General features: G+C 38.0%; 1 protein-coding gene across 4 annotated transcripts in view; it reads left to right on the top strand.

Moving 5' to 3' along the window:
* Positions 1 to 19,806, top strand: part of PALLD (palladin, cytoskeletal associated protein) — a 185,481-nt gene extending 165,675 nt beyond the window's left edge. For all 4 annotated transcript variants that reach the window (XM_026699722.2, XM_087936441.1, XM_087936440.1 and 1 more), the window contains 6 exons: positions 4,817 to 4,911; positions 6,172 to 6,304; positions 7,164 to 7,371; positions 8,862 to 9,027; positions 16,145 to 16,278; positions 17,991 to 19,806. In XM_026699722.2, the coding sequence (XP_026555507.2) occupies positions 4,817 to 4,911; positions 6,172 to 6,304; positions 7,164 to 7,371; positions 8,862 to 9,027; positions 16,145 to 16,278; positions 17,991 to 18,163 (909 nt within the window). In that variant the 3' untranslated portion in view covers positions 18,164 to 19,806. The remainder of the gene's footprint in view (positions 1 to 4,816; positions 4,912 to 6,171; positions 6,305 to 7,163; positions 7,372 to 8,861; positions 9,028 to 16,144; positions 16,279 to 17,990) is intronic.
* Positions 19,807 to 25,516: the final 5,710 nt, after the last annotated feature.

Raw genomic sequence — 25,516 nt, 5'->3', positions numbered from 1 at the left:
AAGAAAAAAATATATTTATAAAATGTAAAAGCAAAATGTTTAAAAATATAAAATCCTCATAGGAATGATGCAAGAAAAAGAAGAAAAAGCAATACTAATAATAATATATAAAAAAGGATAATCCACAAGTAGCATTAAAGGGGGAAAAGAAAAAGGAAGAGAAAAAAAATTGTATTCCAACAATAAGGCTAAAGCAAAAAAGATAGTTTAGAAAAAGCAAAAAAGGCCCAGAGTAGATACCAGCCACACACAAAAAATCAGTTGTGATTTAAAAATAAGTCACAAAGCAGATCACAGCCACCTTGCAATGTCCAAGGCATCACAATCAGAATATCAACAAGGTATAGTTCAAGGTCACAGTAGTCTTTTCTCTTTTCACTTCAGTCTCCAGCTGTTTAAATTGTTTTGCAAGAGGAACACCTGTTTAAACAGTTATTCAGTGCTCAACTCTCTATCTTCTCTAAATTTAAACAGCCTGTGACTGAGAAAATTTTCTCACAAATTATTTCAATCCCTTCAAAAAAATTTTTTAGGTAGCCTCTAGGTGGCAGTATTGCTTTGCTTTGCTTTACTTTCATTACCTTGTTATATTGTAGCCAAAAAGTTTCTAGCAAAGATTCCCTTTTAAGAGAAAAAAGAAAAAGGAAAAAATAGTCTAAAATCTATCTTTAAAGTAAATGTTAAAAATTATCTTCCTTTAATTATTGTTATAAAGTCCAGTCCAGTTTAAAAATTAATTCCTTGTTAAAGTACAGTAAAATAGTCTTAATTGGTTTTGACAGTTTCAAATAGGTTCAATTTCACCATTTATTTTCTTTTCTGTCTTCTATCTTCTTAAAATCTTTTCCCCCTTAGGGTGCTCTTTCATTCTTAACCAGAATTTTTTTTAAAAACCTCACCCAAAGCCGACACACTTTATTTCTGCCTCTTCTTCCGTACTGGAGCTGTCTCAACCTTTCAGTAGCTTTCGATGGCCACTTTCCTCCGCAGCCAGATTAGGGAGCTTTTCCTGGATCAACCAGGGATTTTGGGATGTCCCTGGGATCAGCAGGATGCCTTCTTTTGTCCCACCGTCCCTTTGCAGTGGTTTGGGTCCAAACTGACCATCCAGGTGTGGGGATCTCGACAGCTCTCTGGGAGCATCCAAATTGTCCGTCGTCTTGTTGCGACATCAGCCCCGCCCTTTCCATCCCAGAGTTCTAAAAGAGCTGGCAGAGGTCATCTCAGAACCACTGCACCATATCTTTCAAAAATCCTGGAGCACCGGGGAACTACCAGAGGACTGGAAAAGAGCTGATATGGTTCCCATCTTCAAAAAAGTGGGGGGAAACAGACCCAGGAAACTACAGACCAATCAGCCTAATATCAATACTCAGGAAGATACTGGAAAAGATAATAAAAAACAAATCTGCCAACATCTAGAAACGAGTAAACTAATAATTAGCAGTCAGCACGGGTTTGTTAGAAATAGATCATGCCAAACCAATCTTATTTCATTTTTCTTTCTTTTTTCCTTTTTTTTTGAATAAAAGTTTTATTTAAGTTTTCACAAACATACAAATACAAATAAAAGAACAGTGGGATGGAGTGGGTGGGCAGCCACAGGAGGGTCATCTTCATGTCTTTCAGCTTGCACGAAGCACGTCAGGATTGCCCGCCTTCCCCTTCCCCCTTTCCATCTTCCTCCCATCTGCTACCAGTGTCACCACATGAAGAGACTTCTGGGGCTCTGCCCACTTCAGCCCACTGACTCTTGGTTTTCCCATGGCCTGTGTAGCACGGTAATAGGTTTTAACATTGTCGAACAAATTACACCTAGTCCTTAACCTACAATCACAATTGAGCCCAAAATTTCTGTTGCTAAGGGAGATATTTGTTAGATGAATTTTGTCCCATTTTACCACTTTTCTAGCAACAATGAATCTCGGCACTTACTAAATTAGTACCACAGTTGTTAAGTGGACCTAGCTTCTCTATTGACTTTCTTATCAGAAGGTCACAAAAGGTGTCACATGACCCCAGGACACTGCAACCATCATAAATATGAACCAATTGCCAAGTATCTGAATTTTGATCACATGACCATGAGGATGCTGCAGTGGTTGTAAGTGTGAAAAGTGGTCATAAGTCTTTTTTTTCAATGCTGTTGTAACTTCAGTCACTAAATGAACTATTGTAAGTACAGGGAGTACTGTGTACCTGTATTTTCAGATACTTCAAAATACCTGTGCTGCATCCCTATTAGTTTGCATCGTTTCTTCAGCAAAAGTGATTATAAGGCGCCTAGAGTTGCTTCAGATGGGCAGCCACATAAATCTAAAAACTAAATAAAATAAAAAGTAATAGGTGTGCCTTTTTCCTTCTGTGAAGAAATGCACAGTTATGTTTATTTAAATTACACAGTGAACTACAAAACAAAAATCTGTAAGCATGATATCTATCAGTACTGCTAAAATGAAGATTAAAATATTTCTATGTTGAAATACATTGAAAAAGTATTTTAAAATGCAGTGTGGTATAGCTACTTTTTCACATCATTGTAAATAATTTTTCCCAGTTTCCCTACGGTGGTTTTACTTTTTGAGTGGTTAAGCAGCAGTTCAATTAAAGTGTCAGGTTCTCAGGATATAGCAGTTGTCCCTACCTTATTTAAAGGCTATTTAGTTGCAGTTGTTGGACAGTCTTTAAATATAATCACTTGTCTTATGAAACTCATCCTGCTAAGAAATACTGTCAGAACCATGGGTGACAACAGCTAAGAAACCAAGCTATACATTCAGAAACCTCCACCCTGATTGCAATAGTAGCATTCTATTTTGACTTGGTCCTAATTTCCCCAGCCCAGCCTGTCTTTCAGTCCACTTATTTTGAACGCCCTGGGAAGGTTTTAAATTCTTGAAAAATCTAAAGAAAATTTAAATATATTTAATTGTTGCAATTATAGTTTTCCTTTCTCTTTGCATAAAAAGGCATTTACTTCCTGTGTTTCTGATTATGTTGTTGCAATTACATTCAGCTTTTATACTTCACATGTTTTGTGGATAATTTCTTTAAATATTTGTGCAAAATCACAAATGTTAGTTAATTTTTCTATGTTCATAGAGGATTTTTTAATGCTTCAAGCCCTGTTCTGGTATCCAGTCATGTGTGAATTAATGGTTGTTTTAATAACAGTTATTAAAAAAAAAAAGTCCTAGCCCGATTTTCATGCCTGTGCCTAAAACAAACCTTTTCCACAAAATAAGCCCTAATCCCCGCCCACCTGGTTGTACGAGGTCACACACAGAGTATGTTTTCCTGAAATGAATATATATGTATGTCTGAAAGCAACAACTTTCTAATCTGGCGCAACAGTGTTTAATGAACACCGTTGGCTGTTTTAATGTCGTCAGTAAGTCCTTCTGATCATGTAGATCATATAGTCAGGTTCAGCTGGGTGTAATTATAGTGATCCATTTATTTAGGAACTCTGTTCCTCATCCATATATTGCTGTAACCAGGTTCATTTCAGTGTAGTGAATTATGCTGTACAACCTTCAATCTGAGCATTTAGCCATGAATACATACTTTAAATGTTGGAGGGTAAGATAGAAAGAAGGATGCATGGATGGATAGATAAATACTGTAGACAGAACTATATATGGATGTTAGAATTATTTGTGTGGTTATTTAGCTTAATTTTTGGTACAGTGATTGCAAGAAAACCTAATAGTGAGAAAAGAAATCATAGTTGCTATTCATTAAATTTCGTCTGTGAGCTAGAACAGTTTAATTAGGTAACAGCTATGATAGGGAAGAAAAAGAATTTAATTGAGGCTGTCATATTTAAAGGTCAGACAAAACTACAAATGCTGAACGAATAATTCTTTTGAATTTAAAAGAAACAAGGCTCAAGAAATGTATCTCATTACAGTGGCAGAATGGTAGAATTTCTACATGGCTCTTTATAATAATTTGAATAGGCCAACTTCTGGTACGAAGGCAACACGAAGCACAGAATTGCTGATATTAGAAATAACATATTCAAATCAAATCAAATCAACTTTTATTGTCAGAGTACAATGTGTGTACAATGAAATTGGCTGAGTCTCTCTTCGTGCACCTCCTCCCAACACAACTCACAGTGAAGACAAAAAAGAAAAATCCCTAACCCAGTGAATCTTACTAACAAACATACCTATCTTATTGTACCATGTGAACATTGCACAACACACCGTCCTCACAAGTCTATCATACTATGTTGACATGAAGTTATTTTCCATTCAGGAGTCTGACAGTCCACGGGTAGAAACTGTTCTTCAGCCTGTTGGTGCAGCTGGCTATGCTTCTAAATATTAATGCTTCTAAAGATTTTCCAGTTTGCTTCCATCTTTGTTTTGCAGCATTGCGGGTTGGTTAAAATCTTTTCTGATTAACCAATTACTACATTACTTGTAATGGCATTCGCCTAATAAAGATATAACACAGAGTTTTATAGAATTAAAAGAAAACAAAACTACATTTTCATAGGTCATTGCTGCATATCCTGTGTTCTGTTTTATACAGCTGTTTGTATTTCTGAGTTTTTAAGTATTCATTGACCACCTCATTTCTTGTTGGGTTTGCAACAGCTCATGTGAAATATGTGATTACACTACCATGGAAATAACTCCAAACCAAAAAAAATAATGTTTTAATCTTTAAAAACAAACAGTTTGTAGAAGTATGTGAGTAACAACTAAAGGACTGTTAGAAGACTTCATTGTTAAAAGAAGGCTATTTAGAAAAATGGTTTCACATTTATATAATTTTTCTCTTCTTTAATTTCAAATCGTAGGGGAGAATAAGCTGTACAGGACGATTGATGGTCCAAGCTGTCAATCAGAGGGGACGCAGCCCCAGGACACCTCCAACCCAGCCTCATATCAGAAGGTATTATAATTAATTATGAACTTAGAAAAGATGTATGGCTCTAATAAAGGTAATCCTTGACTTACAACCACATCTGAGCCCAAAATTTCTGTTGCTACGTGAAACATTTGTTAAGTGAGTTTTGCCCCACTTTACAATCTTCCTTGCCAAATTTGTTAAGTAAATTACTGCAGTTGTTAAGTTAGTAACACGGTTGTTAAGTGAATCTTGCTTCCCCATTGACTTGCTTGTCAGAAAGTCACCAAATATGACCACATATGACCCCAGGACATTGCAAGTGTCCTAAAATATGAGTCAGTTGCCAAGAATCTGAATTTTGATCATGTGATGCAACGGTTGTAGTGTGAAAAATGGTCATAAGTCACTTTTTCAGTGTCCTTGAAAGTTTGAACAGTCACTAAATGAACTGTTTTAAATTAAGGACTACCTATATATTTTTTATCATTATTACTTTATTGGTATTACTGACTAAGGACATACATAATTAGCTCAATCTCTCCTCTGTATTTATCTGATGCTTTTCAAATTGAATTCATTTTTGGAGATGAAAAATTATTTTACATCACAGGAAAAATTCAGTGACAAATATTGCATTACATAACTGAAAACTTGTTGAATCTGAACTGAGCTAAATATTTTTTAGTTTTTATGATGTTTTTAGTATTTATATGAGATTGTTACTTTTAATAATTAAGCTTTTAATTGCACTCTTCAATAAAAATAATAAAGCAATTATTTAGGACTTTTTAGTTAGCAATTTCATTTCTCAGTCTGTCTCATGGTCTATGTAATGCATTTTGTTATTCTGTTATTGACGTGACAGATGTTTATTGTACAGACCCCCAAAAGATGCAAAATTTCAACAAGGAATATACCGATAGTTGATTTATAAATTATGAAACAGCTCTTGACAGATTGCATTGCAATTCATTAGGTAAAGTATTATAGTTCTGCTTGCCTGTTGATGAAGTAAATTAAATTAGAGTGGAGAAAAGAAAATCTTTTCCATAATACACTTGAACCTAGAAATCAATTTGTGATGTTTTTGCATCCCTTTTTGTAATGATATGCAAATGAAATGCAGAGTTGATTATTTGAGAAGGAAAATGGAGAAGACTTGGAGATAAGTAGCAATAACAATGAATAGTTTCCATTGAAAGAGTTAACTAAATCTGCAGTAATATCTGTTTGACTCTATCAATGTGAGTAAATTTGGGAATATACTAGGTTAATCTGGGGTGACTTACATGTTATCTATAGACCACGATCTCGATCAAGGGATAGTGGAGATGAAAATGAACCAATCCAGGAACGCTTCTTCCGGCCACATTTCCTGCAGGCTCCAGGAGATCTGATAATTCAAGAAGGAAAACTTTGTAGAATGGATTGCAAGGTATATTTAAATTTCTATTTTTAATATTGAACATATAGGTTACAGATAGTCCTTGATTTATGACCACAATTAGTACCAGAATTTCTGTTGCTAAGGTAGTTATTAAGTGCCTGATTTGGTGACTCTTTTGCCACCTTTTTTGTGAAACAAATTACTGCAGTTCAGTGAATGGTCATTAAGTGAACCTGGCTTCCTCCGCTGGCTTTGCTTGGCAGAAGCCATCTAGGATGGTTGCAAACGGCAATCATGTGGCCTCAGGCTTCTGTGACCAACCTAAATACATGCTAGTTACCAAGCACAAGAATTTTGGTCACGTGACCTTGAAATTGCTGCAACAATCGTAAGTGCGAGGACTCACTTTTTCCAGTGCTGTTGTAACTTTAAACAATTGCTAATAAATGACCTTTGCCAAGCAGGAATCGTTATTAGTGGTATTTATCATTCAACGAGCTGAAATTTGATTTATAGGATTCAGAATATGGAGTTTAATTTTCTGAATAGTGTACAGTTGAAAAGAAATTTTGTTCAATGAAACCTTTTCAACACATTCCTCCTTGAAAGTAACAATCAAGATATTATTAAATGTAAAGAAGATCACGAGGCATGAAATCTTTTTTTTCTGTGAATTGTGGAACTTAATTTTGTTATGGAACCTCAATTCAAATAGAATTGTTTACCTCAATGAAATCTATGAATACTAAAAAGTTTGCTCATGCATGCAGAAAGAGTTGATGGTTTTTGATCCATTTGTGGTCTTCAGGGATAACAGAATAAAATGCACTGAAACAAATTGTCACAGCTTGTCTATAGCCTTTGCACACTTTTGCTTTCCTGAGGACTGTGGTGTGTTTTATTTAAGGTCAGTGGCTTGCCAACTCCCGATATCAGCTGGCAACTTAATGGAAGAGTAATACGATCTGATAATTCCCACAAAATGCTTGTACGGGAAAATGGTATACACTCCTTAATCATAGAGCCAGTCACAGCAAGGGATGCTGGCATCTATACATGTATTGCCACTAATCGAGCTGGCCAGAACACTTTCAGCCTGGAACTGATTGTGACAGGTAGGACACTTGCATAATTTGAAAAAATGGATTTGAGTCCCTGAACATAATGATCAACTGTGGCTCCTTTCTCTATATACTTCTTTTTAGCACACATTTTGCCATTTGACAAAAGTTTCCTGGTTGTTTTTAAGCCAATCAGCAATATTATGCTATCCATTCTCTCTGTACTGTAACAGGCTAGTATTAAAACCCCATTTTACTTGAAGGTGCCTAAGGTGCATATTGGGATGTGGTGACAGTTTATGAATGAGTTGCAGACTGGCACATTGGAGCTGCCGGCTGAGACCTCTTTTTATAAAGAGGAAGCAAGAAGCAAGAAAATTAGCCTCACTCTTATAACTGAATGAATGTAGATCACCAAAAGGGATGAATATATAATCTATGCTGCCATCACTATTTTGGAACTATATAACAGATGTTTAGGAGATCTGGGTGGATTGTGTTCCAGCTGATGATTTGAATTCATTACTGTATTATTCCAGTTGTAAGCAGCAAATGACATATCTGAAATGGAAATGCATTTATTTATAGGGATCTTTAAAGCTAGCTTTCATGTGAGTAGCATGCATATTGCTATGTGATTATGTAAATGATCCAACAGGAAGCATCTGAGCGAAGCTGGCACTTGGAGATAGTTAATCTCACTTTTATAGATAAAAGAGCCTTGAAGCCAGCCATTGTCTGCAGTGCTTAGAATATCTGTTATGTGGCAGCCATTCATGTAAAACCAGCTCCAAAGTTATAATATTTCAAAAGGCCTTATGTGAAAGAAATACATCAATAGCTCTATATCCTGCAGAAGGTATGAAAAACTCTCCTTGGCCTATGTGCTTATCTATAGGTTTCTATTAGAAAGCATTTATAAATAAATTTTGATAAGAGAAAAAAACATCTCTGCTATGTTTTTTTGATGAAATTCTGGCCATATTCAGACATAATAGTAAGCTCAAATTGCTAAGAAGTCTAGCTCCTTGTTCCATGAGCAGGACAAACTGAATGAACCCCTACTTGCTTTCCTTGTTAGTAGAAGTAATGGGTTTTTTTTCCAGAAATTAACAAGGAAGCTATAGCAGCCTATTATATCCACACTGAGATATCTTATTGCCTCCCCAAAAGAAACAGAAAGCAAAGTTTGAAGTTGATTGGGAAGTGAGAAATTGAGTCTGTCTGTGGATATAATTAAAAGTTCTGACTTCTGCATGAGCTTTTGCTTCATGATTCCCTATAGGAAAACAGAGCCAAGCTGGAATATTTGGATGGTGTGCTCATTACAGGAGAATCATCAGCAATTCTGGCAAAATATTACATTTCATTATAGCCAATTGGCTAGGCCACCGCCCTTTAGGTAGCAGCAAATAAAGTGACATTTTCATTTTCCAAATTCCAACTTCTCTTTGTCAGGTACCCCTAATGCTAAGCAATGTTAAGAGGACACACTACAAAATATATACTGATATAAGGGATGGGGGACATCTCTGTCTTTTCAGCGAAGGAAGCACACAAGCCACCTGTATTTACAGAGAAACTACAGAATACAGGAGTGGCTGAGAGGTTTCCAGTGCGACTGGAATGCCGGATTTCAGGTGTGCCTCCACCTCAGATTTTCTGGAAGAAGGAAAATGAGTCACTCATATACAACACCGACAGAGTGAGGTTAGTGTCATATTCTGTTTATTAACTGTGTCACTTGTCTGTTGAATGTTTAAAGGCTTGAGCAACAGTAAACATAACTAATACATGAACAGTTTGAGCCAATGATGCGTTTACTGGCCATTGCCCGGAGTAAGTCATCTTATAGACAAATGAAGCCAGATCTAAGGGAATTATACATGTCTGTTAATTTTAAAATAACATTCAGACCCTGAGAAAGGCTTTGTACAAAGGAATTCATGTAGATAGCAGTTATATGATAGTATCCCATAGGTTACATCTTCATAACAAATGAATGGTGTGAAACAGGAATCGGCATTGTCCCTGCTGCAGTTGAACTTTTATTTTAGTTCTATAGTTGAAACCTTCCAATGATACACTTTTCTATCTTCTGAACATAACCAAAAATCTCTTATTTACTCCTAAATACAGATTATCTCATAGCACTTTCAATTACCATTATTGGTTTGAGAACCAATTTATACTTGCTTAATATTTATTGCAAAATGAAGCTTTTTATTGTCATAAATTAAAATTTATAGTCATTATAAGCAGATCACATTCAAATTGACCTGATGAATCAGTGTAGTTTAGCAATGAAATGCTGGATTAGACCCTGAAAGTTATTGTATATCCAATCCCACTTTCAGTTGCAGAAGCTCACTAGATGACTTTGGATTAGTCATACTCCATCAGCTCGATCTATATTATAGGATTCTGATCAGTGGTGGGATTCAAATAATTTAACAACCGTTTCTCTGCTGGGTAGGCGTGGCTGGGGGGGCATGTGACTGGGTGGGCATGGCTAAATCGACATCACTCACCACAGCTGGCTCTGCCTCCCAACCACTCGCCTCAAAGGCCCCAACAAGATACAATCTCTATTTATTTACTACAACTGAACATCACTTAATGATGGTAAGCAAAAATCACAAGCAAAACTCACTTAAATCTTGCTTAGCAATGGAAATTTTGGCTCAGTTATGGCCATAAGTCGAGGACTACCCCTAATGAGAATGTAGGATAAGGAGCCTACTTTGCTCATCGCTTTGGGGTGACTTTCAAGAAACATTTCAAGATGAAAGATTTTGGGCTTAGGTGGTGGTGATGTCACTGAAGCAGTCCGCTTCTCTTCTCGGTGGGGCAGGTGCACTCAACCGAGGGCTGCAGAGGGAGATGGGGAATCCAAACTAGGGCAGCGCTCCCGGCAAGAAGGCCCTTCGGTCGCTTCTCATATGAGGAGATATGAGTGCTGCCTTGGGAGTGAGGGGGAATAAAGAGACTGGCTGGCCACTCATTTGCTTTGTTCTCCTGTCTCCACTCTTGCAAGCTGCCTTTTCTCTTCCCGGCTCCCCTCGTCCCAGAAGCACTCCCCTCTCTGCTAGCAGCCACAAGTGGGGTGGCGGGGAGGAGGTGTCAGAAGGCAGAAGGTGGGCGCATGGATTGAACAGCACGGCTTGTTTTGTAGGATCTGGAGCTTAGCAGGATCTTCCGTTTTAGAAAGAAGTGTTGGTTGTGCCCCTTGCCCTGAATTGAACTTTTCTTTAAAGCCTGGATGGCCAAGCACTGTTCCATCTCTCCAGTTGTCTTTTGTATTCACCACCCACCGCCTTTTGCTGGTCCACGCTAAGAAACGGGAATTTACTTCATGAACCTCACTCTGCTGCCTTTCCATCCTTCCCCCACTCCTGCATGTTAAATTTCTCGTCCTCCTCCAGGCTCTAGACCCAATTTAGCGAGATGAAGCAGACGCACCGGGTGGGGAGGGGGTCTTTTGGCTCGGGATTGGATTTTGGCAGCTGCATTGGAGGTTTCATTAAAAGTCCTTTTTCAAAAGTGCGGCCATGGAGCCCTTCCCAGGGAGCAAAGCCTGGCTTGGACAAACTGATCCGTCCCGAAGGCAAGCTCCAGAGTTTCCACATGCCTCTGCTGGCTCAAGCGCCCTGCACTTCAGTTCCCAACAGGCACAGCACCAAGCAATGGTGGTGCTCCAGGCAGGCAGGCAGCACGCGGGCCTCCCGGGTCTGCATATGTGCAATGCAGCAGAGCAGAAGTCTTGGCCCTAGTACAGTGGTCTCCCTGTCGTGGCCTGAATGCAGAACCTGAGGTGGGGGAGAGGGCGAGTGGGCAGCATGTGGATGGAGGCCCCGTGGAAGGCGAGAGGCAGGAACTGGCGTGTCTCCTCCCCAACCCAAGGCAGAGGGCGAGCAGGCAGCGTGCAGGCAGAAGGATGGCAAGAGCCAGGCCAAAAGGTGGCCGAGCTTTACAGTGTCCACCACGAGGTGGCCCTTCAGCCAAGTGCTTTACCTTCGCAGGCAGCTGTGGTGAGCAGAGCGGGCGAAGCGCAGAGATCAGCTGGGCCGCATGGCCGGCCACGGCAAAGGCAGGCAAGCAGGCAAGGCACGGAGATCAGCTCAACCACGGGGGCCGCGTAGTCCGGGCAAGCGAGCGCGCAAAGGAGCCAGAGAACAGCAGGGACACATGCATAACTCTAGGCACCAGTCAAGGCAGGCCAGGTGAGATAAGGAGGGTCAGGGTAGGTGGGGCAGACAGGGTGGGATTAGCCAGTTCTAACTGCCCCCACCTGATTCTGGTGGTAAAAAAAGAAATTGGAGAAAGAGGTGCTATGTACCAATTAGACCTTCTAAAGGAAAAGCGAAATATACTGTAATTCTCATGAATATTTGTATAAGTACCCCTCAAAAACTTATGAGCACTTGACATTGTTACAGGTGGGAATGAGCACTTCACTGTGCTTTGGATTCTTCTGGATTGAAAGAATTAGCTAACTATAAGCTGTTGCCCAGGGGACATCCAGATGTGTTAATAGCACACATTCTTCAGGGAACCACATTCTTCAGGGAAGCTCCTTTCATGAGCATACTGGATGTATGAGCATACTCGAATGTAACATATCAAGAATTGTACTCAGATCTCACGGCCACATATGATACCATCAATCTTAGAAGGCTGAAGCAGAAAGTGTATCATATGATTACAGATTTTAAACTTACAGATATCATTAGGAATCTGCTTCAGAACCACATATTTTTTGTGGAGTTCAAGTAGATGGAAGAATCAAAGGTACATTTACTTTAGGGAAATGTATTGGCTCCAATTCTTTTTAATATTTATACCAATGTATGGGTTATAATAACTGTATGTGTACTGATGACTGAGCAATGGCTGTACATGGAGAAACATTTGAGGAGGTTGAACAACATTTAACTGAAAACCCTGGCAGAGTTAGATTGATACTATTGTGATAACCAGTTAAGGCCAAATCCAGCAAAAATTCAGGTATGTGCCTTCCATCTTCGCAATAAGCAGGCTGCTAGGAAGCTGCATATTATATGGAAAAGGACATTATTGGAGCACTGCTACAGCCATAAATATTTAAGGCTCACTCTAGATAGGCCCTAACATATAAGCAGCACTGCACCAACACTGAATTGAAGGTCAGTGAATGAAAAAAACATCCTCTATAAATAAATAAAATATATCATGAGCTCTACCTGGAGTGCCAACCCAAGGATTCTTCTGACAACAGCTTTAGCCTTTTGCTATTCTGCAAGCAAATACATTTGCCCAGTCTGATATAAATCAGCACTTGATGGGAAAGTAGATGTTGCTCTGAATGAAACTAGCAGAATTATTACTGGATACCTTAAAACTACCCCTCTAGATAAGATCTCCACCTAGCCAGCATTGCACCCCACCTTCTGTTTGCAGAGAAGCAGCATCATACAGAGACAGGCTTAAATCATTTGTATCTAGAAAAACACCCTCTATGCCTACAACCAGTTCATCAGAAATTAAAATCTAAGAAAAGTTTCCTTACATCAACGGAAGACTTCAAAAGTTTAAAAGCAGAGAGGACCTATGGAAAGCTGCAAAGAACCAACACTGGAACAAATCAATGGAGCAGCCAAGTCTGGTAAAAGTTGGGAAGTATGGAAGTTGTTGAATAGATTGCACATGGGCACAACTAGAGCCAGAGACACTCTGAAAATAATGGGATTATCCAGGATTCTTCCCTTTGCAATTGTGGTAACATGCAGACAACAACAAATATGTGTATTATCCTTTGTGTCGTGATCAGTGCACAATTGATCAGGCAGTACAACACAATACAATTAATGTTACTAGTTTCTGGGCAAAATCTGTTTAACCTGTGGATATCTTAATCTTGTATTTTATCTTCTAAATGCTACGTCGTATAGTAATTTTAATTGTGATGGCTATGATACAAGTAAACAAACAAAAGTTGAAAGTGTTGAAATTGAATGGAGCTAAAATGTTTGGAGGCTTTTGATTGCAATCTAAAAATGTGGGGGGTAACATTACTATTTAATATTCTATTTCATTTTATAACCTTCATAATTACATTGCGTAGGAGATCATTCAACTTGTGATTTCTGTAATTCCAGATATAAGCTTAATGTCACTTTCCATTTAAGAGCTACTAGTACTTCTTCTTCCTCTTCTTCTTCTTTCTTCTTCTTCTTCTTTCTTCTTCTTCCCCTCCTTCTCCTTTACCGTACTGAATGTCAAGAGAAATGCAAAGTTCTGGCTGTTACTCTTCTGGTGACCTCAATCATTGTTAATTTATGTTGTTGTTGTATGTCTTTGATGTTGTCTCTCCGTTTTCTTCTGTGTCTAGCTTGTGTTCTTTGAACTTCCCTTTTTTTATATGCTTTGTATGTATGGAATCCCATGACATCCTCTCCAGGCGAGCAAACCACTTTGCTGGTTTTGTATGTAGTTTAGGATTGATTCTATGCCAATTTTTTCTCCTATGGTCTCATTTCTGATTTTCTCAAAATTTCATTTCCATGGTGACTAAGTTTTGCTTTATCCATTTAAGAACTTGAGTTTTTAAATACTTCATCTGACTGGGTTTTAAAGAGAAGCTATTTATTTGTCATATAGAATCGTACCAAATGATTGTGAGCTTTTTATCTGATCACACTTAAAATGCTATGCAACTGCCACATTTAGCAGGTAGATTCAAAAATCCCATGTATAAGCACATTTTCCCTTATGGCAGGGGAAAACCCATAATGTGTCTATATAGTCTAGGCCGCATTGTTCACTGTTTTTGTAATGGTCATTAAGCAAATATGTTAGTCATAAAATGAATGTGGTGGTTGTGAAGTGAATCCATTGTTTGCTGTAAGGTGGTTTTTGACAGAAGTAAACACTGGTTTCTGGCAAAAAGCATAATAAACCACAGTCACATGACTGCAAATCTCGGTAAATGTGGGCTGTTGCTGAATGCTCAAAATGACCAGGGGACAGATCTTGGAACTTGGAAACTGTGTCATAGATTCCATTTTTGGAGTCTATTGTAACTTCTAGTAGTCCCTAAGCGACATAAGTCAAGGACTACATGTGTTCACTTGATCTATGTGCTGAAACATACTTGTTTATCATTCAGAGTTATTTAAAATAATTTATAGAATAGAATAGAATTCTTTATTTGCCAAGTGTGGTTGGACACACAAGGAATTTGTCTTGGTGCAAATACTCAGTATGCATAAAAGAAAAGATACACAAGAATCATAAGGTACAACACTTATAGTCATAGGGTACAATAAGCAACCAAATCATACTAGGAAACAGTCAATATAAATAGAATAGAATACTTTATTGGCCAAGTGTGATTGGACACACGGAATTTGTCTTGGTGTAAATACTCTCAGTATACATAAAAGAAAAGATACATTCGTTAAGAATCAAGAATCATAAGTTCCAACACTTAATGATAGTCATAGGGTACAATCAACAATCAAATCATACTAGGAAACAGTCAATATAAAATTGTAAGGATACAAGTGATAAAGTTACAGTCATACAGTTACAAGTGGGAGGGGATGGATGATAAGAAGTGATGAGAAGATTAACAGTGGTAGTAGTGCAGACTTTGTAATAGTTGAACAGTGTTGAGGGAATTATTTGTTTAGCAGAGTGATGGCATTCAGGAAAAAACTGTTCCTGTGTCTAGTTGTTCTGGTTTTAGTGCTCTATAACATCGTTTTGAGGGAAGGAGTTGAAGCACTTTATGTCCAGGATGTGAGGGGTTTGTAAATATTTTGACAGCCCTCTTTTTGACTCATGCAGTATACAGGTCCTCGATTGAAGGCAGGTTGGTAGTAATAGTTTTTTCTGCAGTCCTAATTATCCTCTGAAAACTGTGTCTGTTGGGTTGCAAAACCAAACCAGACAGTTATAGAGGTGCAGATAATACTCAATAATTCCTCTGTAGAACTGTATCAGCAGTTCCTTGGGCAGTTTGAGCTTTCTGAGTTGGCGCAGAAAGAATTGTTGTGCTTTTTTGATGACAATTTTGGTGTCCATTTTAGGTCATGTGATATAGTAGAACCTAGAAATTTGAAGGTCTTTACTGTTGATACTGTGTTGTCTAGTATTGTAAGAGGTGGTAGTATGGGAGGATTTCTTCTAAAGTCTACCACCATTTCTACAGCTTTGAGTGTGTTCAGTTCCAGAAAAGGGTGGGATTCAAAAAATTTAACAACCAGTTCTGTAGGCGTGGGTTAGGTGGTGGGCATGCTTGGTGGTCATGTGACTGGTTGGACATGGCTTGGTGGTCATGTTATTGGCTGGGCATGGCCAACTCAATATCATTCACATTGAGGCACGCATCTCCTCACCTGGCCTCTTATGACTGGGGATGCTGCAACAGTCGTAAGTGTGAAAAAGGGTCATAAGTCACTTTTTTCAGTGCCATTGTAACTTTAAATGGTCATTCCACACAAGCAAAGTACCAGCAAAGGAGGGGGGGAAAACTCCAGAGAAGTTCCTGAGACAGGAAATCTAGTCCTGCCAAGAATGTAATAAGGGTTAATGGAGAGGCAGTTTCTGTAAGCAACACCAGAATGTTTCCTTCCTGCCTTCCTTACAGGATTAGGCCAGTAATTTCTTCTAACAACCGGTTCTCCGAACTGCTTAGAATGTTAACAACTGGTTCTAGCGAATAGGTATGAACTGGTAGAATCCCACCCCTAGTTCCGGTTATACCATTAGGCAAGTTGTAGATTTATACATTTATGCCAGTTATTTAGTTATATGTTTTCATGTGTCTCTTTATTCTTTTAAGCATGCACCAAGATAATCATGGATACATCTGCCTGCTTATTCAGGGAGCTACAAAAGAAGATGCTGGTTGGTACACTGTATCAGCAAAAAATGAAGCTGGGATTGTTTCCTGCACAGCAAGACTGGATGTCTATAGTAAGATGCTATATGAATGTTGATAGTATTTGGAAGAATTGTCCCAAACCTATAGCTATTCCTTATATAATAACAATATTAGAGTCAGGTGTGTTGACTTTTAGATCAAACCCACTTATAAAGCATAACCATTCTTTTTAATATAACCATAATTGGTTCAAGCCTCTGAAAACAGCCTTCCTCACGTTCTGGTGCATATATTCTAAATGTAGATTTGAAGAGTCCATGCCATGTCAGTGAGGTAATCATTATCATCCCCATCTAATTGTATTTCTTTGCAGGGATTTGCAGTCAGTCCATGTTCAACATTGCCATCATGTTGTGTGTGAAAAGATCTTTTGATAAAAAGATAAAAAAAAGTCATTTATACTGTTACCAAGCAGAATAAGGACAAAAAGAGCAAGAAAATTATACAAAAACAAGGCAGGGAATATAGATAAAATTGGAGATTTAAGAGTGGTAACCGGGGGAGGGGGGATATAGTGAAACCTGCTGCTACTGCAGATCTAAAAGAGTACACTGCATGATTATCAGAGAGCAAACCAACCTTTATATTTTTTTTTCTGTCTATAAAAATGTTTTAGAAAAGGCTGGTATAGAATAAGTCATGTTTTAGGTGAAATAATCCTTTGTCATTATTGTAATGTTAAAAAGTTTTAGTTGTATGTTGTTATTCTTACTTGAATTTACTTACTTGAATTTGTTAAGATCACATTCCTCTTCTTTTATTTAGAAGTTCCACTGAAACTTGGTAGTCTTCTAGCATCTGTATAGAAGTCAATGGCATAGAAGAGTCCTGGGTCAAAGGAATACTTGTTCTTAACTTGTCTGTGTGTGTCGGTGTGTACAGGGATAGCTTATTTTAAACACTCTGCCAGTTAGAAATGAATCTGGATAAAGCCAAAGTCAGCTTCATATACTTTCAGGAGTTTATATTGTTTTTCACATCCATTATCTTTAGAAATCAGCATAAAATAACCAACTAAATATGTGTCAGTATTCTGGCAGTTACTCCAATTAAATCATGAGTCTTGAGCCACAGTCCCAAAACGTCAAAGGATTTACTGGAAATCAATATGTCGGCATGACCTGGGCGTAGCCGACTCTGAGACATGTAATTCACTGTCACCCTTGACCCTGCTTTTCCTCCCACTCCTCTGGGTATTCAATTCTCCAACGAAACACGTCCATAGCCAAGAGTCATCAATCACGCTCTCCAATTAGTTTTTTGTGCGGCAGAAGCTTCAGTCATCTAATCCGTCTTTGAAGAAAATATGAATGGGAAGTACTTTCGATTCCACACTGCCACCTGCTCTTTGAAACTCCCTCTTTCTGTTGACAACTATAAAACATGTATAGAAAATGTTTTATGAGTTGACATTATGAGGCAAAGAAGGGGAACAGATCTCACTGTGAAAGAGCACAAAAAATCAATTTATGATAGTGACTGAACGTAAGGCAGCACATCTCCCTACCCTTCTTATATTAACAAAACATCTCCAGTAGATTTGGTAACTTGATTTTCTGGTTGATAATTGCTATATGAATACATCTTCAGCAATTTGATTTTAGATAGTTTTGTGATAATTCTTTAATTAAATTGAATGATTGGTCCTTTTCTCCTCAAAGAAGGTAAAATGGCTCAGTAATTGTCCCCATTTTTGTGTTTTGAGGCATTGGTAAATTGTTTCCCTTTTTTTCTTTTTTTCCAGCTCAGTGGCAACAACAGTCCCAAACCACTAAGCCAAAGAAAGTGCGTCCCTCAGCCAGCCGGTATGCAGCACTTTCTGACCAAGGACTAGACATCAAAGCTGCATTTCAGCCCGAAGCAAACCCAGGACATCTGACGTTGCAGTCTGGATTGGTAGAAAGTGATGATCTTTAAGTATTAAATACCAGATATACCATTTCCTTTCAAATTGAAAACACTGAATGTCATTGTATGGATCAATGATAATCTACGCCACCGTATGCAAGACAGACACCTCTGTGTGCAAAAGAATCCAGCCACATCTGTTTTGTTCAGTATAACAAATTAAGAGTCTGTAGAGACAGACAGTCTGCATATACAAATCACCTTCACTATAACCATTTCTAATTGCATTGTAGATAATACTGTTTTGAATCATCCTATTCACAAGTGTTAAATTGAGTGAAATTTTGCAATAAATATGCTGCACACTTATCGCTAAGTGCCTTTGCAGTTTGTAAGTGCTATTAATGTATAAAGAATAGAAGTACACTAAAATGTATTAGGAGTGCATTATAATAATATTCAGATGTGCAATACTGAATGAGTAAAGCAAGATAGAAAAGGGAAAAGAGATAAGTGATGTTTTTGTGTTTATAATTGACTTTCTAGTCTCAAAGGAAATAGGATATGTTAGTTTTGCCTTAATTGCATTTGGGTAGGTAAGGTGATCTTATATCAGAAGGCTTTTGACTTTTGCCTGTGGATGTGGTGCTTAGATTCATGTTACTTTTATAACAGTGAGATAAAAGGCAAATGTCAGACCTTCCACAAAAAATGATATGTGAGCTTTTTAAATGCTCAGTGCTTCAAAAAGCCTCAGTACTTTTTAAAATAATATTGAAAGATCTGATTGAGTAGAATATGTGATAGAAAGGAAGATAATTAGGAGTATAGAGTAAGTGGAAAATGGGTTGAGTTTGTAATAAGGGTTTAAATAATTTGCATACCATAGAGATTAGATAAGTAAATGTTGGGGAATACAAGGAAATGTTATTACATTTTAAAGCACTGCTTGCATGTATACTCGAGGTTACATTTTTGTGTTCTTGATTACTGCAGTATAAATAGGAATGTGGCTGGGAACTTGTGAAGAACTGAAAATTGTTAACCAGCGAGAAACCTAACTGGGTTTTTTTTTTCCAGTTAATGGATTTCACTTAGATTATATTAAGCAATTTTGATTCAAAATGAATTCAACTGAGAGAGAGTAGAAGGTTATTTCAGTTAGATCTGCTGAAAATAAATTTAGTCCAATGGTACAATAGTACTCTGCTACAAAGGAAAACACTGTATTCCTTATATGAAGCATGTTTATAGTACTTTATTTATAATTAAAAATCTGAATCTTTTTCTCAACTCAGTTATTCAAATACATACTTTTTCATAAAAATAGGAAAAAAAAGTTTTGTAATATGCCATGCCATTTAATTTGCATTAACTGCTATTCCTGTATTGCTTTTGCCCTTCGTTATTAAGTACACTATTCAGATTTTTAGTGGCTAATAAAATCTTCTGTCACAAAAGATAATTACTTTTCTATGATAGCTTGTGCAGGTAGTAACACTTCAGCAGTAGGATATAGGCAATTGAATCCTTGCCCAATTGTCAATGTGACTTGTTTAGCTTAATTACTATTTTTTTTAGCTTAACTAGTGGCAATTTGCTTCTTTTTATTTGTATTTATAAATCTGTAAAAGCATACTGTTTTGGATTGTTGAGTTAGTATCATAAGGGTTTGACATCAATAAATATTACACAAATTTAAGAAAAATGTATTTTTTTGGTTAAAATGCTAATAATTCTTAATGAGACCTCAAAAGAATAAAACAGCGTACTAGAGTGCTGTTTCATGGAACTTGGTAAGATTTGCTTCTAGGTTGTAGTTTAAGATCGTATTGCAGGTAGTCCTTGTTTAATGACCACATTGGGACCAGCAACTAATCATTAAGTGAAGCACTAAGTCCATGAAACATCAGTATTTTATTATTTTACTAGCTGATAACCCAGCGCTGCCTGGTTATTTTTTTATCCCAAGCCTGTATTAGACAGGAAAATCCTGTAGTCAGAACTCACACTGTTGTACTGTCTGTCAGGCAATTCTTCTATTCCTCCATAAGAGAAAGCTCTGTGAAGCCATTACCATGGCAGAATCACTTTTTTAAATCAAGTTTTTTATTTTATTCTACATATACACATCAAATGCATGAACAAGTGTGGCACCTGGGTATCATACATTTTGGTGCAAATAAAAATAACAATCATATCTCTTACATTCATCAAACTTATATAGTTCTAATGTTAATATACAAATTTGTATTAAATTATCATCTTTCATTATTTAATTCAATGTTCCAGTATATTCTTCTAATGCCAATCACAATAGTGTTTAAACATGCATGATAATTTCATTATTCAATTTCTAATCCTCCCTCTAATTATTGCTTCTATCTCGTTATATAAAAATGTGTGTATTAATAATCCCCCTCAAAAATAAAAACATTGATCATATTTGTTACATTCATCAATTATGTAATTCTAGCATCAATACACATTTGTATTAAATTATAGTCTTCCATTTTTTAATTATTCAATGTTCCAGTATATTCTTCTAATGCCAATCACAATATTGTTTACACATACATAATAATTCCATATCTTTTTGCCTTTTGGTACTGTCCATGGGGTGTTCATGGCAAAGATACTCGAGTGGGTTGCCATTTCCTTCTCCAGTGGATCACATTTTGTCAGAATTCTCTGCGGAGAAGAGCCTAATGCTGGGAAAGATTGAGGGCAACAGAAGAAGCGGACGACAGAGAATGAGGTGGCTGGATGGAGTCACTGAAGCAGTAGGCGGGAGCTTAAATGGATTCCAGAAGATAGACGACAGGAAGGCCTGGAGGAACATTGTCCATGGGGTTGCAATGGATCAGACACAACTTCACAACAAACAAACCAGGCTTCTTTTGGTAGACATCCTCCTTTAGTTATATCACGTGCAACAGCCTCAGCTCTTGAAAACTGAATGTGTGATTATGCTCCTGCAGACCAGAGTACACAAACACAAACTGGCTGTCCGGTGCAAAGAAAAGCGCTCTCAGATCTGAGCACATATACAGGAGCAGAATCATACGTTTTCCAGCAGTTTTCCAACAGCAATTCTATCAATAGGCATATCGAACTACCACCGGCCTACCAAACATTGAGGCACCAAGAAAGACCCTGCAGGAGGAGCAGAGACCACTTTCCATCGGGGAGCAGGGTTCGATAGCACCCCCCACACCTGGGCATGTGGATTCATCCTATGAAGGCACAGCCAGCCCTGTTCAAATACAGAAGAACCTGGCAGAGCTGCCCCAAGTTATAACAGACAGGAATAATGAAGAACAAGCCGGGCCGACCACAAGGTCACAAGCAAAGCAATGAATTGCAATAGCTGGCAGGTTAACATCACTTCTTACAGATAAGCATCCCAGGCTGGGTCTGATAAGGGAGGAAACCACAAGAGATAATCCTCCTTTGACTAACATGACTGAAGCAAAAACAACAGGGTTAATTATGGGTGGGAGGCGGTTGAAAGGGCCTATTACATGCAAGACTAAACTGATTAATGATATATAAAGGCATAGATCTCTGTAATGGTAGCTTAATACTCTATGATGTCAACAGAGGCTGACGAAAGCTTAGTAAGTACAATAAATATAATCTTTTAGTTCCAGAGATCTGTTTCTTTTATATAATATATAGATAGAATAGATAGAAGATTATTTCAGGTTTCTTTTGCTTCACAGATCTGCAAAGATAGTAAATATGAGGAGGGATTATAAAGTTATTTTTTAAAACATTACCATAACTGCAAATGGTCACTAAACTATCTCTAAACAAAGATTACCTATATATACTTCTTAATCACTTCTGTTGAAGATCATTTCCTCTGATATTTCCTTTAACAAGTTATAAGAACAAGTAGGAGTTCTAATTTAAAAATACATTTGCAATGACAAGACTTCAGTATCACATTTTATATTTGTGCATGTGGGAAAAGAGGGCTCTTTCTAATCTAGGCAAAGATCAAGCAAAGAACTAATACAGATTCTAGCACAGTAAGCACTGTGTAAACACTGAAAATAAGTTACAAAAGACATTTTTCATATTAGTATGCCATTTTCTACCTCGACTGACACTTGAAACTGTTTTATACTGATTCAGAGGCTTGGCCTATTTATGAAGGCTATTCTGACTTGTAGCTACTGTAGAGTCCCAGATGAAGAACTACTTTCTAATATTTAATGTTTGGACCCTTTACTGGTTAAACAGTTTCACCACCGATTTGATGTTTGTGATAACTTAAGACAACCATGCCTTAGGCTTAAATGAACATTCTACATAACACTAGCTAAATAGCAGAACATATGTTCGACCTGCACATCATATCATCAGTGAGCCTACTATATGGAAAATACATCAGATTATGATAATCATGCAAAAGAGAAAAAATCATTGAGAATAAAATGCTTATATGAATTGACTGAATAATGTCCAACAATATTTTTGCATTGTCTGTATGAAGGTTCTAACAACAGAACCAATTCCTGTATTTTAAATCATTTTCATATCTAAAAACTTTCAAAATGGTATTGAAGGTTATTAATGCTATTCTTATGATGTGACAATAGGATGTAGTGTATCTTGGATGGATTCAGTGTTGCAGGAAAATCTGTAAGCTATAATTAGATTTTACCTTTTAGATTTTAAAAAAATCTTCAAACATTCCAAACTCTTTCAACCTGGACATTATAATCTCTTTAGATGGCTTAGATAATAATTGAAACAAATAAACTACTGAATTACAGCTGGACATTATCTTTCCACTGCTCATTTCATTGTTCATTTTATACAATTTACCTAGAGGCTTCTCCCTGCATGTATGACAAAACCCTGTCCCAAAAAACAGCAGAAGTGTGCTTCAAATGAATACTGCAGACAAAAGTTATCTAGTTGGGAGAGTTAAAAATATACAATTGTGCTTAGGTCAAACACAATACCACTTAACTGCTAATGCAAAAAAGAAGTTGGAATCAGTGGCCATTGTTCTCCCCACATTTTTCATAACAAAAATAAACTTATTAATTAAGCCCTAAATGAGGAAGAGCCTCTCTTTAGGCTGATGACTTTCACAATTTTGAAGCACTTTGTAGGCACTCAAAAAAAAATCTATCTTGGAAATATTCAGCTAATTAAAAAGGGAATTCATTAAAGATGTAACTAGTCAGAAATTATAAGAAAGCAAGCAAGGTAGGTTATTTCTACCCATATCACCTAGTTTCTAGGAATATATAGGGTGCAAATATATTCATAATATAGATGCTAAATGCTGATGAGTTATAGCATGGCAGTATTATTTTGCTACAGGCAAACATGCTAATGGGCACAAGAATATATCTGATCATTACTGTCTACGGAAAGAGTTGGACTATTATGGCTATCTGATCACTGATTCCTTTTCTTAAGAAATTGAATTGGATTCTGGGTTTGATTTTTTAAAATCCTGCTTTTAATTTTGATGACTTCAGGGTGGCACTTGTAATTAACGTTGCTGCTCTTATTTTGTGTCCAGTAACACTCCTTAATGGTGGATTGGGCTGATAATGTGACTGGCTCAGTTGCCTCTGAAGATGCCAGTCACGGTTTGCAGTAAAAGGTCAGAAAATCTGTTGCTTAGCCTAATGCTATCCAGATTGAATTATATCAGAATGATTAAACTTTTGCTAGTTTTCCACTGTTAGTTTAATTTATCTAAAACTAAAAATAGTTGGAGAATTAGAGCATTCAAGTTTAAAATTCATTATTTAAAAAAACTTTTTTAAAAATTAAAAATTTTAAGAATTCCACAAATCCCACATTTATACCTTATATCCTGGTCCATTCAAGCTACATGAAATGAAAACAGGTGCTGAAGACCAGAGTGGTGGGGCAATCCTGCAGTCTCCCTAGCAAACCAGTGTCGTGGCTGCTGCCTCCTTTTCTCCATGTGTTAAGGAGTCTGAGCAACAGCGGGAAAAGCATGGAGCAGACCTCCTGAGCCGCAGGAAGCAGCTGCCAGCGATGCCCTTAGGGGAAGAGGGGGAGAGGGGGAGGCTCGACAGATAAATCAATTTCCCCTTCTTTTCTTGCCAGGCTCCCAATGGAGCAGCGACTGGGTGGGTGTGGGCGGGGTCAACCAGGGGTGATTTTAATCAGTTAGGCAAATTGATTCAAATTGTCCCTACCACCTCAGGCCGAAGTGGTTGCATTTCGTCCCGTATCACATTATAACAAATGTTGAGGCTCTAGAAAAAGTGCAGAGAAAAGCAACCAGGATGATTAGGGAACTGGAGACTAAACCATATGAAGAACAGTTATAGGAACTGGGCTTGGCTAGTCTAGTGAAGAGAAGGACCTGACTCCGCTTTCGCTTTCCCTGCTGATAATGCTCACCCAAGTTTGTGCGCCTTCTCCACCCCCTGCAACTTTGCTGCTTTATTTTTCAGGCGCCACTTGTTCTCCCACTCAACTGATGGATTCCATTTTTTTCAGCCACAACAACCCCAATTCTATAGTCTCTGCCATCTCACTGGCTTTGTTAGATAAGTCACAGGCACCTCCCCTGTGAGGGAACCATCTACTTGCTTGAACTTCATAGGCTGCCTTAATAATTTAAGTCGCTAAAATATCCACCTTGGTCAAAAGGGCATCGGGTCAATCTCCCCCTCACTGCTGTTCTCGTAGAAGACCAAGTTAGGTTTGCAGTGGGTCAGTTCCCTCCATCTCACTGGATGGGTGAAGAGATCTCTACAACCTGCCGTGTCATTCGCTTCTTCTCCTTTGCTTTCCTGAGTTTTCTTGGCCTTTGGTTGGGTCAGGGTTCTCTCTGCTAGCACAGGATGCGGGGTTGAGCCATTGGCAGCTCAATGGCTCTCCTCCCCACATTGTAATCAGGCTCCAGGAGACCGCCACGGGGGTTGTAGGCGGAGCTTACCCTCCCCTGCATGCCAGGAGGTGTTTCTCTTTACTCCAATGGGGTGACTTTCATGTGCTGCGTGTTGCTGATACTCCCAACAGATCTAGCTTCATCGTGGTCACCAGCTGATACCATGCTCGAAGGTCATCTATGATTCCCCCTGGAGTAGGTAGCTTTGGTACAGTCCTTTATTTAGGCCATCTCAGAAGTGATAGACCAGTAAGCTCTCCGACCACCCTCTCAGCTTTCCAGCTAGGCTCTGGAATTCCCGAATATACTCAGGTAAGTTTCCCTGCCTTATGGAGCAGATTCTGGAGTCTGCCTAATGGACTAGAGTGGGATCCCCGAATCTAGTTTGAAGCTCCTCCATGAAGGCGTCAACATTTCCCAACACCGGAGTCCCTTCATTGTGGAGAAACACCACCCACTCTATGGCCTCTCCTTCCAGATTCGAAGTAATATTATTTATACAGGCAACCTTGTCAGGA

The sequence above is a fragment of the Pseudonaja textilis genome, chromosome 6 (assembly GCF_049901715.1).
Source record: "Pseudonaja textilis isolate UNSWEBS1 chromosome 6, rPseTex1.2, whole genome shotgun sequence".
Lineage (NCBI taxonomy): Eukaryota > Metazoa > Chordata > Lepidosauria > Squamata > Elapidae > Pseudonaja > Pseudonaja textilis.
Note: the sequence above shows the minus strand (reverse complement) of the source record. Positions and strands in the feature narration are given on the sequence as shown.